The sequence below is a fragment of the Nothobranchius furzeri genome, chromosome 16 (genome assembly GCF_043380555.1).
Source record: "Nothobranchius furzeri strain GRZ-AD chromosome 16, NfurGRZ-RIMD1, whole genome shotgun sequence".
Lineage (NCBI taxonomy): Eukaryota > Metazoa > Chordata > Actinopteri > Cyprinodontiformes > Nothobranchiidae > Nothobranchius > Nothobranchius furzeri.
Genome location: NC_091756.1, coordinates 21,553,501 through 21,569,591, shown reverse-complemented (window position 1 = coordinate 21,569,591; position 16,091 = coordinate 21,553,501). Strand labels below are relative to the sequence as shown.

The 16,091-nt window shown below is 45.1% G+C and overlaps 1 protein-coding gene across 1 annotated transcript; it reads left to right on the top strand.

The window, feature by feature from the left end:
* The first annotated feature begins 393 nt into the window (after positions 1-393).
* bsk146 (brain specific kinase 146) lies at positions 394-15,264 on the top strand. Its single transcript, XM_070545485.1, has 5 exons — positions 394-533; positions 10,337-10,598; positions 12,385-12,587; positions 12,780-12,971; positions 14,433-15,264. Exons 2-5 carry the CDS (start codon positions 10,460-10,462, stop codon positions 15,168-15,170), a joined length of 1,272 nt encoding a protein of 423 aa, XP_070401586.1. The 5' UTR covers positions 394-533; positions 10,337-10,459; the 3' UTR covers positions 15,171-15,264.
* The last annotated feature ends 827 nt before the right edge of the window (positions 15,265-16,091 follow it).

Sequence of the window (16,091 nt, the reverse complement as noted above, 5' to 3'; positions counted from 1 at the left end):
TTTGATTTAAGCTATTTCCGTGTAACTTTGTACCATCAGATTAGGTAGTAACCACTCAAGTTTAACTTTGCTTCATAAGAAATGGTTATTTCTAACACTGACATTTAAAGCTAACCACGGTCACATGTAGCTGCTGGTGTTTCGGCGCATCACACCCAAACTCTCCTCTCTCACTCACTTAACCCAGAATTGCGTTATTTCCTACCGTCCCGGTCAGCCCGTGAAGGCATCGTCTGTATGGAGACAAAGCAGCAGCGGCTCGCGGCGGATCAGCGCCGTGATTGGTCAGAGCGGTGAGGAGGGGGAGGGCTTTTCCTCCTCCTCCTCCTCCCTGCTCCTTCACCTCTCCTCCCATCCGAGAGCACAGCTATGCGGAGACAATAGGACGCAGAGCCGCAGGGGGCAGCAGGATGCTCTGAGCTCGATCACGGCTCCTCTCCTGGACCACCCGGCCTTAGTATGCGCTCACATCCACCCGCAGGAGGGTCCGACAGGGTGGACTACACAGCCTCCATGTGGAGACAATCTCATCAGTGAGTACCAGATCGGTCCGGATCCGAACCCCCAACACAGGTCTGGGCTAAGTCTGCAGAAACAAGGAGCTGTTCTAGGATGGAGCTCACAGCAAACATTAGGGCTGTTTTTTCAGGTGTGTGTGTGTGTGTGTGTGTGTGTGTTAAATCTTTCACCTCCAAAATCATAGATGCAGTGTTATTTAGAAGCAGGGATGGGGGTGGGGAAGTTGTCAGGTGTCTGCAGCAGCTTGTGTGTGTGCGCGTGCGCTGGTATTTGAGGGAAACTTGCAGGTGGTGCTGATCATCACGGTTCTATAGATGCTGAGGAAGAACAGCACAAGAACAGAACGTTTACATCCCGTGAGACGCTGCAGAACAACACGCCGCTACACGTCAATTCAATTCAAGTTTATTTATAAAGCGCCAAATCACGACAAGAGTCGTCTCAAGGACCTTCACACAGTAAACATTCCAACACAGGTCAGTTCATTAAGCCAATCAGTAAAAAGTTTCCTATATAAGGAACCCAGCAGGTTGCATCGAGTCACTGACTAGTGTCAGAGTCTTTACAGCAATCCTCATACTAAGCAAGCATGCAGCGACAGTGGAGAGGAAGACTCCCTTTTAACAGGAAGAAACCTCCAGAGGATCCTGGCTCAGGATAAGCAGCCATCCTCCACGACTCACTGGGGATGGAGAAGACAGAGCACACACACACACACACACACACACACACACACACACACACACACACACACACACACACACACACACACACACACACACACACCAAGTAATGTTTCTATGGTTACATTGTGATTTCTTAGTAAATATTCTATTTGGCGAGAGATAAACTTTATTGTATTTATCCTAGTGGATCTATAATTAGACGGGTAAACTAGTAGTAGCACATTCAACGTCAAAGAGAGTAAAATGTTATTATCAGGAGAGGGAGAATGTTTTAGTGGTTAGCAGCAGTGTGCTAGACGATGGCCCCCTCCTTGAGGCCACCACAGGTCAGCAGAACATCATTGTAGCTTCTTCTGGGGAGAAAAACACTTAGAGAGAAAATAAAGTTAACAGCTGAAATAGCAGAAAATAATACAGTTAAAGAGCAGATTGTAGAAGAAAGTAGTCGAGTGGAAAGTGGTCAGTGTGTCCTCCGGCAGTCTTAAGCTTGGTTTACTTTCGGCTCGCGGATGGAACGCCCTTCACAACTCGCAGCGTTTATGGTTCATGTGGCTTGTCTCTGCGGTGAGCCAATATTCTGCCAAACTGTAGGGGGCAGCATGGAGCTCTACAGCATGCATCCAACACTACACCATAGTAGAAGTAGAAATTACTGTTGTTTACAATATGGCATTTCAGCATTAGCAGGGCCCTCGTCTTTTCCGACAGTGCGAGCTATTTCTCTCCAAGAATTATTAACAACATGTTGATCATGGTGATCTTTGAGATTTGAATCATACAAATGTCTGTATTTACGAACCTCCGCCATACTAGTTGTTTCCGGTCCGCCATGTTTTTCCACGTCCGACTGTCCGCGTGGTTAGAAAATTTCCTAGGTTCGCGGTGCGGAAATTTTGGGCCGTGCGGAGGCGCGGTGGAGGGGCGTGGTTGTTAAAATGATGCAATTTCGCCACGCGGAGCTGTGCGGACCTCGCGGATGCGTCAAGCATAAACCAACCTTAAGCCTATAGCAGCATGACTACAGAGATAACTCTGGATACCTAGCCTTTTAGATGGAGGCATGTTGGAGGCAGGGCAAGGGAGAGCTGTCTTTACCGACATTATTCTCCACGGTACACTCCACCTGCCTCTACTCCCCTACTCGTCCAGATCTGGGCCAAAATTAGAATTTAACCATAGCCATTGGGAACGGAGGTGCCTATTGGGCCCAGTGGGGGTCTGGCTCCCTGGAGGGCTTAGGCCAACCAGCCATTCCTCCCCGTCCCCATACATTTTTCACCTCCTGCTCCCTCACGTCATCACACAAACATGCACATAGGACCTTGGGGGTGGGCAAATCAGGGGGTGTGGGTATGGATCCCATTTCCACATTCCTGTGGCAATCTGCCCCCAATTTTATTTGCACATTAAACACTTCAGATGACTTGATTATGACTTGAAAATTCAAAGTTAAAGACTTGGACTTGACGTGGTCTTCCACATCATTGACTTTGGACTCGACTTGGACTTGGTTGTCTTTGACTTGAACTTGACTCAAGACTTGACTGGAAAGACTTGTGACTTGCAAAGCAGTGACTTGGTCACACCTCTGTTACATATACAAGCGCGTGTACACACACAGGTGCTCACATGGTGCTCTCGTAAGTATGGACTTGGGCACGTTCAACACACGTCTTAAGGCTGTGGTTGGCACTAAATGCACTGTGATTTATTATCATGATTGATCAGTAAAACAATGTTGATTTTATATTTCCTCATCAGGTTGACTCAGTGATAACTTGCTCCTGTTGTATTGCTGTGTGTCCCTTTTCTGCAGGTCTAGAAGCAGACTCTTGTTCATCATTGATTGTTTATTTTGCTACAGAATCAGAACAACACACTACTTACTGCAGTCTGATAAAAAAAAATCTTCACCGGACAATTTAATAGAAACACCCTAATTGTATGGACTTAGACCCAACCTTTCTCAGAGGTTCTGGTCCACACTGACATGGCAGCGTCACACAGCTCCATCCATGATGAGACTCTCCACCACATTTATGAGGTTCTGGGGCCTCATAACACTTTGCAAAGAATCCTTACACTCATCAAAAACTAAATAAAAAGACTTATGCAAACTTATGGACCTAGAAAACTGCTAACTCACAGCTTCATTTCCTGCTCAAGAAATCACACCAGTTCTACTAATGTGTTCAGATGTTTCTGGATCATATACACGCCCACTTTCTCCCATTAATGGTCAATGCAAAGGACTTCATGAATACTTTTCATATAAATAAGCTGGTGGTGGCAGTTCACAGGTAACCATGGCAACCATCAATGAAATCAAGGCACAGAAAACGTTTTAGAAAACCCGACAGCGCAGCAGGTACATCGGTGCACAGTGTGCCGCAGCGTGGCATTTTAGTTTATAGTTTTATTAGCAGCAGATGTTGCACATCATCACACAAGTAATGCACCAACAACTGATTTAAAGATGTACCTATGTATGAACCTTGTGCGATGTCTTCAAAACAGTGTATTTGTGTTTAGGTTCTCATTTGTATTCTCAGCTCAGACGGGTGGGAGGGGGATCTTTCACCGTGTCAGCATGTCCTCATCGCTTGGCTGCTCTGCCAGTTTCCCATCAACTTATTTTATAAATCACAACTTTTTTGTAGAAGATGGCTCACACTGATTTAAGACACCACCATGCCCCTGGACAGGACTGGATCTGGTGACTGTGGGAGCCGTTGGAGTCCAGTGAACTCATGGTCATGTTCTAGAAACCAGTTAGAGATGACCGGCGCCACCTGAAAGCTGCAGCTGAAATCCAGACTAATAAGACCAGGAAAGGTTTTCCAGTCACCTCTGGTCCCGTTCTGGTGAGCCTGGGGGAATTGTAGTTTCCTGTTGTCCTCCCATCATCTAGATCTGGGCTCTCTCGTCTTGGTCCTTTAGGGCTTCCATCACAGGTTTCCTGATTCAATGGTTGAACTGAACCTGGTCAGCAGCTCATGAAACTGCAGAAGCCTGTTGATCACCTGCTGATTAAAATAAGTTGTGTTGGAGCAGAGAAACCTCTAAGTATACAGGATAGTGACCCTGGAGAACCAGGACTAGACAGACCTAACTGGTCTGAGGACAAAGTTAGGAGCTGGGAGACAAATATCTCAATGCGCGCGCGGGTGTGTGTGTGTGTGTGTGTGTGTGTACAGGACTTGGCAGGTCCAGTTGCTTGATAAGGAGGAAAAGAAAAGCATTTACCAAGAATAATCACACTGCAGCAGGAACAGTTCTGCGGGTTGGCTTGGTGTGTTTATGTATGTATACGTGTGTGTGTGTGTGTGTGCGTGTGTATGTGTGTATACGCGCGTGTGTGTGTGTGCATGTGTTTGTGTGTATACGTGTGTGTGTGCATATGCATGTGTGTATACGCATGTGCTTGTGTGTGCATGCATGTGTGTGTGTGTGTGTGTGTATACGTGTGTGCTTGTGTGTGCATGCATGTGTGTGTGTGCGTGTTTGTGTGTGTGCGTGTGAGTGTGTGTGTGCACACTGCACATGTGCGTGTGTGACTCAGCTCACGGCTGCCCTTGGTGAGCAGCATTAAGAATGACTTCAGGCTTTACTGCGGATAATTAGCGTTGTCAGTGATGATTCCTCTGCAGAGCTGAGCAACTGACAGGGGAGTTAAACATCAACAACACTCTGACCTGAAAAATCAACACAAACCTCATTCCTTCACATAGCCTGTTCGTTTCCTGGGTGTTTGAAGTGTTTTCTGTCACAATGAGCTGTTTTTCAGCTTCACAACAGCCAGTAGAAATCACACCTACCAGTCACAACAACTACATCTGTGTAAACCAAACCAAGCGAAAGGATACAGACACAGAGGTTAAACCAGCTGCTATTACTATTATGATCTAACTGGGCTGTTATTAGTCATTTGCATGTAAAGGCAAAGCTATTAGCGTTAATGCCAACGGTGGCTCAAATGATACTGCAGAAAGAAACAGGACCTGTTTAAGGCTGGTTTCCATACAGAACATTTTAGATGTGACACACTCATCATTTGCAGAAAATATCTGGTAAAACTGAAATATAAAATATGCATATTTAAACAGTTGGAAAAACAAAGGGTCAGAAATGACTGCCAATGCAGGGAATCGAACCAGGGTCAGGACATGGCAACGCAGAATGAAAGACAGATGTTTATCCACTGGCCTGCCAAACATTTATCAAACATTGCATCAAATCCTTACTAAAACCGTACTTAAGCTCAGCAAAAAAAAGTACTTACACCAAGCAGGTTTGTAATCTATCAAACATGGAGTACACACAGCTGCACGCAATCTCCGCTTCATAAATCAGAGTCTAACGAGAATGTTTCTCAGCTGCATTTTAGTCACATCCCGCCCTCACCACGCCCACTTACTGCCATAAACAGTCAATGCAAAGTGCCTTGTGGATCTCATGCATATACATAAGCTGGCTGTTGCAGCACTCCGCCAATGACATGGTGACCGTAGATCAAGGCAGATCAAGGAAGCGCAATTTCACACAAGCAGAAGTTGAGGTACTTGTGGGTGAGGTGGAGAAATGAAAGGAAGTGCTTTTGCAAAACAAATAAGAGAAAATCCACGGAGTGGCACAGCGTTGCTGAAGCCGTCAATGCTGTGTTCTTCAGAGAGATCTGTGGCGGAAATTTAAAAAAATGGGTCCAATCGGGATTTGATCCCCAGACTCCCGGGTGAAAGTCACACACTATAACCAGTCATCCAAACAGAGATCTCCCCTGTACAAGTAGCCAGGGTGCATGATCAATCGGGTCACAGTGACAGGACACACACTGTCACAGACATGTCGTTCTGACTCAATCTGTCCCCCTGCTGATATTCTGCATTCCGTATTCTGGCTTCAGGCTGTGTGTGTGTGTGTGTGTGTGTGTGCGTGTGTGTGTGTGCATGCGCTCGTGTGTGTGTGTGTGTGTGTGTGTGTGTGTGTGTGCATGCGCTCGTGTGTGTGTGTGCGTGTGGGGGTCTTGTTCTGTGTGAAAACGAAGCGGTACAAGTGATAATGCTGCAGGATTTCATAATTGTATCTTCTCAGCAGCAGCACTGCAGGTGCTCTCCATGTCCAACATGTGTGTAAGCCAGGTCCTTAGTTAACGTAAAGTTGTGCACATTTTTCCGCTAAGTTTTCTTCCATAAATCCCAAAGTTTGCGTGGAAAGTTGCTTACGCAGTTTTCCGACCCCGTTTTGTGCGTAAGCAAGCTTGATAAATGAGGCCCCTGAACACTCTTTTAATTACACATATGTGTGTTTATCATGGCTGCCTCGTGTTATTTGCATCAATTTGAAATGTTGTTGGTCCTCTGAAATTAACATGAAGCGTTCACAAGCTGCGACATGCGAGGAAGCAGCAGGGAGAATTGACAAATCGAGGAAAACATACTTGCCATGGTCACTCCGTCCCTGGTTTAGATGTCTGCAATACTGCTGCTGTCTTTTATTTCTGTTGTAATCTCAAAATGAACGCGCTACGGATCTCTTCTGTTGACGCCATGATTGTTTTTATTTATTTATTTTTTTAAAGTGTCAACGCATGTTCATGAACATATGAATGTAAACATGCCAGGATTAGCCCTGGCAGGTTAAAAACAATATAAACATCAAGTTAATAACAACATAAAATATGCAATATGCCAATACTCATCAAACCAAACTGTCAGTGACAGTTTGTAAGACAACTATAAATACACAAGTGTGTAAAACACAATATTACACTCACAGACTAAAGCAGCCAAGCTTAGTGATCACAGATCTGAGTCCCCCTGAGCCATCGTTGTAGATGGGTTACTGAAGAGTTGAACAGTCTCCTATGGTCACTTGGATGTTGTTCCAGATTTCAGCACCTTTAATCGATAAAACCTGCTGACTAAAGGGTGTTACACGATCGCCTCTATCAGAGGCTCTTGGTTTCCTAACAGTGACGTTGGATTTAGGCAGGATGAATTCAGCCATGGGTCCACCTTATAGACTGTACATGCTAATTTAAACGTTTTCAGGTTGGCAACGTTCAGTGTGCCAAATTTCCCTAAAAAAATGACAATGATGATAGAAACACGGTTTTCTATCGAAAGTGTTTAGCAGTTATAAAGAGCGATCCAACTATTTTTAGGGTGGTGCGCTAGTCATGGGCCAATTAGTGAAAGAATATTCAACATGAGAAAGGTTCATACTGTGAGGGAACTTTTTTTTCTGTTTCCTTTAATGGTCTAATTAGCCTAAAATTAGGGATATTAAAAGCAACAATTTTGGATACATTTTTCACATTTTTAAAGTCTCTTTCCGGAGCATTTCTCTTATCTGATGGCACCATCTAGTGGCTGACAAGCATATCACACAAATAACTTCTTTTGTTTTTTTAAGATGCCGATTTCACGTTTCTCGTCGTCGTCATCGTCTTCCTCCACTTATCCAGGTCCGGGTCGCGGGGGTAGCATCCCAACTAGGGAGCTCCAGACCGTCCTCTCCCCGGCCACCTCCACCAGCTCCTCCGGCAGGATCCCAAGGCGTTCCCGGACCAGATTGGAGATGTAACCTCTCCAACGTGTCCTGGGTCGACCCGGGGGCCTCCTGCCGGCAGGACATGCCCCAAAAACCTTCCCGGGGAGGCGTCCAGGAGGCATCCTGACCAGATGCCCAAACCACCTCAACTGGCTCCTTTCGATCCGGAGGAGCAGCGGTTCTACTCCGAGTCCCTCCCGAATGTCCGAGCTCCTCACCCTATCTCTAAGGCTGAGCCCGGCCACCCTACGGAGGAAACTCATTTCGGCCGCTTGTATCCGCGATCTCGTTCTTTCTGTCATTACCCAAAGCTCATGACCATAGGTGAGGATTGGGACGTAGATCGACTGGTAAATCGAGAGCCTTTCTGGCTCAGCTCCCTCTTCACCACGACAGATAGGCTCAGCATCCGCATCACTGCAGACGCCGAACCAATCCGCCTGTCGATCTCCCGATCCCTCCTACCCTCACTCGTGAACAAGACCCCGAGATACTTAAACTCCTCCACTTGAGGTAGGACCTCTCTCCCGACCCGGAGTTGGCAAGCCACCCTTTTCTGGTCGAGAACCATGGTCTCAGATTTGGAGGTGCTGATCCTCATCCCAGCCGCTTCACACTCGGCCGCGAACCTACCCAGCAAGAGCTGAAGGTCAGAGCTGGATGAAGCTAGGAGGACCACATCATCCGCAAAAAGCAGAGACGAGATTCTCCTGCCACCAAACTCGACACACTCCACTCCACGGCTGCACCTAGAAATTCTGTCCATAAAGGTAATGAACAGAACCGGTGACAAAGGGCAGCCCTGGCGGAGTCCAACCCTCACTGGGAACAGGTCCGACTTACTGCCGGCTATGCAGACCAAACTCACGCTCCTCTGGTAAGGGGACTGAATGGCCCTTAACAGAAAGCCACCCACCCCATACTCCTGGAGTGTCCCCCACAGGGTGCCCCTGGGGACACGGTCATAAGCCTTCTCCAAATCCACAAAACACATGTGGATTTGTTGGGCAAACTCCCATGCCCCCTCCATCACCCTTGCAAGGGTATAGAGCTGGTCCACAGTTCCACGGCCAGAATGAAAACCACATTGCTCCTCCTCTATCTGAGATTCAACTATCGATCGGACCCTCCTCTCCAGTACCTTGGAGTAGACCTTTCCAGGGATGCTGAGGAGTGTGATCCCCCTATAGTTGGAACACACCCTCAGGTAGGGCTGGGCGATATGACGATTTTAGACCGTTTTACGATCTACACATCTGACGGTCTGTCATTTTTGAGAGACCGTTTTATCACGATTCACAGCTCTGCCCTCAGGTCACCTTCACGTTTCTAGTTTATAAATGTGCTTCCATTGCCAACAAACAGAGCTAAAACACGTTGTTTTACAATTATTATTGTAAAGGTATATTTTAGAGATTTACTTGTCTGTGAAAAGTTAATCAACTCTGCATCAGCCGAGGTACTTCTCAAATTTGAAGCATATAAGTGTATCACAGTACACGATAAGACAATCACTTTTATGGATTTCGGAAAAAGCATACATAACTTCTGAAAGGGAAAAACTCCGGAAATATACTTTAGGTCAGAGTTGAGTCCGAAGTAAGATTGAGATATTTCACTTCCTGAAGAGTTTGGAGCTCTTCCATATTCAACAAACCTTAAAACCAGTATCTGATGATTGACATTTAGAGAAAAACATACAATTTTTTAGAGTTCAACAATAGGCAAGAATTTTTCAGCCACTTATCTTTCATTTGGCAGATCATTGATGTATAATGAGAATAAAATAGGTCCAAGTACAGAGCCTTGCGGTATTCCCACCTGACACCCCATGAGTATTTGGACACAGTGGGTTCTGTCTGTCAGGTATGATTTCATCCATAGAAATGTCTGTTTAGAGAAGTAAAATTTTGTTAGCCTGTACTACGGTTATACCCTCTATCCGGTCTGAGTTATCTACTGTCCACCCTAGTGGAACACTATAGTACTACGTACCGTGCGAGTATTTGAAGTACAGATGCAGCCTGCTGCCAACGCAAGTTTAAAAACATGCAAATGTTTGGCTTTGTCATGTTGTGAGGGTGGAGATGATGGTCCAAGTGTGGTGGAGCAGATCAGGAGGTACAGATGCAGGCTTCAGGTAAAGTAAAATGGTTTTAATGGTGGAACAGGAACGAACAGCACAGGACAACGATGACAAAATACTACAATGATCTGACAAAGACTGGTACAAGGAGGGAGGTATACATACACAGGGAAAATGAGGAACACATGGGCAGGTAAACAAGGAGCAGGTGAAAACAATAAGGACTAATCAAGGGCAGGAGAGAGACACAGTCAGGGAGGCAGGGGCAGACCGTGACAGGCTTCAGACACACATCTTGTATGCACGTCTTGTACTAGTCATTATACACGTCCTTGTGGACAGGACGTGTCTTTTTTATGCACAAAAATATGTCCTCTTTGGACATACACACATCTTACGTCCTTCACATGCTCTCACGCCACACGTCTAATTTCTCATGCTGAAAAGGCAATAAGTAAGATGTACACGTGTGTTTTTTCTTGTTTTTGTGCAGGATCGCCTTCTGTTAGCCGCTACACCTGCACCACCTGAGAGTCCATTCACCAGTTCTTCCACCTGTCCATCAACAGAATTAGTCTGCAGCACGAGTTCCTCTCCACTAGTTTCACGAGCTAACATGGACATCCTGGACGAGCTGCAGCTGATTGCTGCCCAGAATCTTGAAAGGCTAGAGGTCAACAAGTACTATGAGGTGATCCGGGAGCTGGGCAAGGGCACCTATGGCAAGGTGGACCTGGTCATTCACAAGATCAGAGGTAAGGGTCACCATACTAACATTTCTGATGTGTGTTGGGTGAAAATAAGATCTGCAGGTGCTCACTTATGATAAAAAAAATCCTTCAGATCCTTTCGGAGTATCATTTAAGAAGGTTTCTCTTGGAGTTAGAAAGCATACTGTGTTTACTTCTTCTCTTCAGCTGAAACAGTGTAGTGTGACTTGTCTAAATAAGAACGTCAGTTGAAATCCTGAGCACACAACTTTTATTGTGGGTAGTCTAAGGCACACCTGTACATTATTCATGCTGTCTAATCAGCCCCCTGATATGCCACACCTGTGAGGTGGGATGGATTATCTTGGGCCCAATGTCAATACTGACCCTGCGCCCTGCGGACTTCAGCAAAGTGCACTTGTAGAAAGTGTGCTGTAAGGCTTCGCGTGCGTATCACACAAGTGTGCTAATAATGGCAGAATTGAGACGGGGAGCATTGCGTCATCGATGCTGGTCGCTGTGATACTTTTTTCAAAAACCTTTATTAACAACTTTTAAACAAACAGCCAAACATTTATTTGAAATACATTTACATTTACTGCTGCTTTGTCTAGAAGTTTGAGCATCAACTAGTCGTCCTAAAATGAACTAATTTTATTAGAAAATACATATTTTCAGAAAAGAAACGTGAGCCATTTCTCCTGCAGTAATGACTTGTGGGTAATACCCTTACCCAAGGTCCTCATTGTTGCGGACTTGGGTGAAGTGCAGATTAAGGGTGCAATGGGGGGGTGGTCAGCTTCTGCACTTGCATATCGGCACACCCTACGCACTCGCACCCCTGGCCGGGAACGCGCACCTGAAGGGCGCAAGTGCGAGTATTGAGATTGGGCCTTCGTAAAGGAAAAGTGCTCACTAACACACATGTAGACAGTCTTCAGAACAATATTTGAGAGTCGTGGGTATTTTGTGCATGTAGTAAAAGTTTCAGATGTTTGAGTTCAGCTCAAGAAAAATGGGAGTAAAAACAAAAGTGTTAAACATTCAGAATAATAAACCAATATTAATGTGTGAATATACTGATAAATAAATTCAACAATAGACTGATTTGGTGTAATTTAATGTCTAAAATAAAGCATTACTTCCAGAATAAACGATTATGCATCATTACTGTGATGCAGTCAGGCATGATTAACACTTCAGAGAAAACCTTCATTGTTTAACTGAATTGTTTTTAACCTGTGACGTAAAGAATCATTTTATGAGATAAATATAAGATGTCTTTATTAAAAGGGTTAGATAAAAGTCCTGTCTTCTGTAGAGGCGTCTTGTGACAAGGATTATCGCCACCTCCTGTTAACCTTTGGCCCATTTTGGTAAATGGCCTGTGTTTGTACAGCACCTTCTTAGGGTTCTACAACCCCCCAAGGCACTTCACAACACAATCAGTCATTCACCCATTCACACACAAATTCACACGCCAGTGGTGATGAGCTACGATGTAGCCACAGCTGCCCTGAGGCACACTGACAGAGGCGAGGCTGCCGAAAACTGGCGCCACCGGTCCCTCCGACCACCACCAGCAGGCTTAACGGTTAAGCGTCTTGCCCAAGGACACAACAGCAGAATTCTCTGGTCAGAGCCGGGATCGAACCTGCAACCATTTGATGAAATACATGGCCTCGGCCATGCTTCACATGTTTAGAATTGTAATTCACAGTCAGTTATGATGAATGTCTTTTATTTAGAAAATTGCCCAAAAACTCCCTTTAACATGAAATGACTCTAAATTTCCCAAAGTAGCTCCGTATCCTCCTACTTTTCTCAAAAGGGACAAAAATGGCCCTAAAGTTTCTGAAGAAGAAGACGACCAAGCTGAAGTCTTTTCTGCGGGAGTACAGCGTCTCCCTCTACCTGTCTCCCTGTCCCTTCATCATCAACATGTTCGGCATCGCCTTTGAGACTGATGAGTTCTACGTCTTTGCTCAGGAGTACGCTCTAGCAGGAGACCTCTTCGATATCATTCCACCACAGGTACCAAAGTTTGCTTCATTCTACGCTACATAAGTTATATTAAAGCTCGAGGTTGACAGTGGAGGGGTTTTCCATCAGAGGTATGATACTGGGTGTTACTGACGCCAATCCAGGACTGATTCAGATTAAATAAACGTTGTTTGAAGTGGTCCTGACTGTCCTACTCACGGTCTTCTTCTATTGATCCTCCAGGTCGGTCTTCCTGAGACGGTGGCAAAGCGTTGTGTGCACCAAGTAGCCATCGCTCTGGACTATCTGCACTGTAAGAAACTGGTCCACCGGGACATCAAGCCAGAAAACATTCTCATCTTTGACAGAGAATGTCGCAAAGTCAAGTTATCTGACTTTGGCATGACCCGTCGAGCTGGCTCACCCGTGAAAAGAGTGAGTAACACTTCACAGTATCTCACTGAGCTGCTACTGATGACGAGACATTAGAAACAACAGTTGCAAAGGAGTTTCACACGTAAAACACAATCACGAGACACTTACAATCGGTAACAACCCTAACCCTATCCCACGTAGCTCGTTTCGCTGGCATGATTCCCTCAGCTTTGACGTGTTGTGGTTCGACTCACTGAAGTTAAGAAATCGAGTTGTGAAAAAGTGCTGAAAGTAGGCGTGTGTTCCTCATAATTTAGCTGCTCACCACCAGGGTTGGGAATGTTACTTTTAAAAAGTAATTAGTTATAGTTACTGATTACTTTGTCCAAAAGTAACTCATTTACTTACCGAGTTACAAGATTATAAAAGTAACTAATTACCAAGAAAAATAACTGTTCTGTTACCTGTTTTCATTAAAGAATGCTAGAAAAATGGGTTCCCCTCATAATTAAACTTACTTAATTTACTATAAATTACTACAATAGTGAAATATAATGACTAATGACTGGAACATAATAAAATGTCCAAATGTTTTTTATGAACCTGAATAATTTAAATAAATAAGCACTTAACAGGAGGAACTACAAACAGGAACATTACACGTATCTAGACTATTAAAAGGTCACTGTGTGATATTTAACAAGACCCCAATCAGCTAAAATTGCAAATAGAAACACCTGTAAAGGTTCCCAAGCCTTTAAATGGTCTCTCAGTTTAGTTAAATTACAGAAATAAATGTAATTTTGCACAGTATTATAATGTTTCCAGCTTCACATAATTGTGTGTTTTTACTAGCATTTCTGTTGCTGGTAATCTAGTAACGGTTAAATAAATAAATAAAATCCTTTAAAATGACACTAGAAGAGGCACAAGCCTGATGGAGGACTTACATTTACTAACTTGGGTCAGACCCAACCACAGAAGAGCTGAAGCTGGGTGGTAAACACACACAGGTAGTTCTGATAACACCTGAGCTCCATGCCGTCTGAGACTGATGCATCAGTGTTACAGCGGGACTAAAGACATGATCAGAAACAGGTTACAGCTGGATGAGCTAGGAAGGTAGAAGATCAGGACGTCTGAGCGGTGAACAGGCGAGTGGACCTTCAGGACGTCCCGCTGTCATGCCAAGAAGGGCACGGCTGCAGATCAACACCTGCAGCTGTAGATATTCATCACATCTTCCTCGTTCTTCACGGCCGTGATGCGCTTCGATGAAAACATCTGCCTCTTTAGCTCCTGATCAGCTGATGACAACACACCGCGCTGCTTAACGCACACATTTTCTTATCAGTAACAGAAACGGCGTTATGATGAAAGGAGAAGGTAATTAATTATTTCAAACGGCGTTATTCCCATCACTGCTCAACACTAACATCTACATTCCAGTGACGCCCCAACGAGATAGTGGTGTAACATATCACTGCTCGTTGTCTCTGCCATGTTTTATTTCTCCTCCAGGTGAGCGGAACCATTCCCTACACGGCTCCGGAGCTTTGTGATGTGTCCTGCCACGAGGGCTTCTGTGTGGACTTCAGCACAGACGTCTGGGCCTTCGGGGTGCTGCTCTTCTGCATGCTGACTGGGAACTTCCCTTGGGAGAAGGCACTGCCCACTGATTCATTCTACCAGGAATTTGTCCACTGGCAGAGGCGGCGGACGAACACTGTGCCGTCCCAGTGGAGGCGCTTCACAGAGCAGGCTCTCCGAATGTTCCGTCGGCTGCTCTCGGTGGAGCAGGAGCGTCGCTGCTCCGTTAAAGAGGTGTTTGGCTACTTCAGCCACTCCTGGATGCTGGACGGAGAGAATGATAACAACAATGGCATCGCCGGAGGAGGCGGGGCGATGGTCACCAGTAGGAGTGGTGAAAAGGGAGGAGGGAATGTGCGAGGAGAGATAGATGGCACCATCTCATCCTCTTCATCTGGAGAGGAAGACGAGGATCTCCTTGTGGAAAGGATGAAGCAGCAGACTCTGTCGCCCCGTACCCCGCTGTCGCCTCTATCTCCCATGGTGGTTGAGAGGAGCGGTGGAGGTGCCAAAGGAGGGATGAGTGAACAAAGCGGAGGGCACACGTTTGTCTCCGTCTCCACTAACAGTTCTGTGTCGTCCACCAACAGCTACGACCGAATGCCACGAGAAAACAGCTCACCAGGAGGCCGCATGCTGGTTGCTACGCCCATCGAGATCTGTGTCTGAGCATGTCTGGGCGTGGCCACACCTTGATACCTCTACTTCGTTGTGCATGCACTGCAAAAGGAACTCCAGTAGAACATTCGTCTCGTTTTAAAAATCTGAGAAAGGAAGAGCACATGACAGAGGACATTTTTGCAGAACACACACATTCCTCGTGAGGAAGACTTTCAACTCAACTCAATAAAAGGCTTGTTTACAATCACGGCTGAAGGCGTGGAAATATTAAAAATACATCCTGTCCGGTGGAGAAGAAAACCAAAATGTATTTCTGAAAGCAATACCTGTGAGGCAAAAGGGGGGAGGGGTGTGAACCCTAACATGACGGAGACATCGTAACGAGAAAACTTTGTTCTGTGAATCTAAAAGAAGTGGATTTATTTTGTTTTGAGAATTGTGTTATTTATCTGTATCTAAAAGACTAGAAGATCTATTTTTTCTATTTATTTGTGTATTTTTTGTAAGGTAGCTTTCTTTGTTTTCCATTTGAGTAAAACCTGCCGGATCTAAGCTTGCGTTTGGCCGTTGCTCAGATGGGTGTGTGCAGATCAGACTGAAACCTGTGTGAGAGCGAAGATCATACTTTAAATGTTTCACTCTTCATGTTTCTTTTTGTCCTGTATGGCTAAAAAAAATACTAATAACAGAAATTAACTCCATTAAACCAAGAGAACAACACCAAGTTCATATAACTGCATGAAACGTAGCTTTAAGTCACAAAAATGTAAATGACCAGTAAAAAAAGGTCAAATCAGTTCATGTTATTGTGATTTATGACTTTGTTTATTTTTATTGGCAGTGGCGCACTTCCAGCATCGTGTCTGGAGGGAAAACAGTAATAACATTGTGGAAAACATAGGGCATCACTTAGAAACGTGATCCGAGTTCATTTTTACTTGTGTGATGTAGTAGTGCTATTGTTGTGTT

Coding starts and splice junctions, on each gene's coding strand:
- bsk146 (XM_070545485.1), top strand. CDS start 10,460: ATGGACATCCTGGACGAGCTGCAGCTGATTGCTGCCCAGAATCTTGAA. Junction 10,599..12,384: donor GGTCATTCACAAGATCAGAG/GTAAGGGTCACC, acceptor TTTTCTCAAAAG/GGACAAAAATGGCCCTAAAG. Junction 12,972..14,432: donor CTGGCTCACCCGTGAAAAGA/GTGAGTAACACT, acceptor TTTCTCCTCCAG/GTGAGCGGAACCATTCCCTA.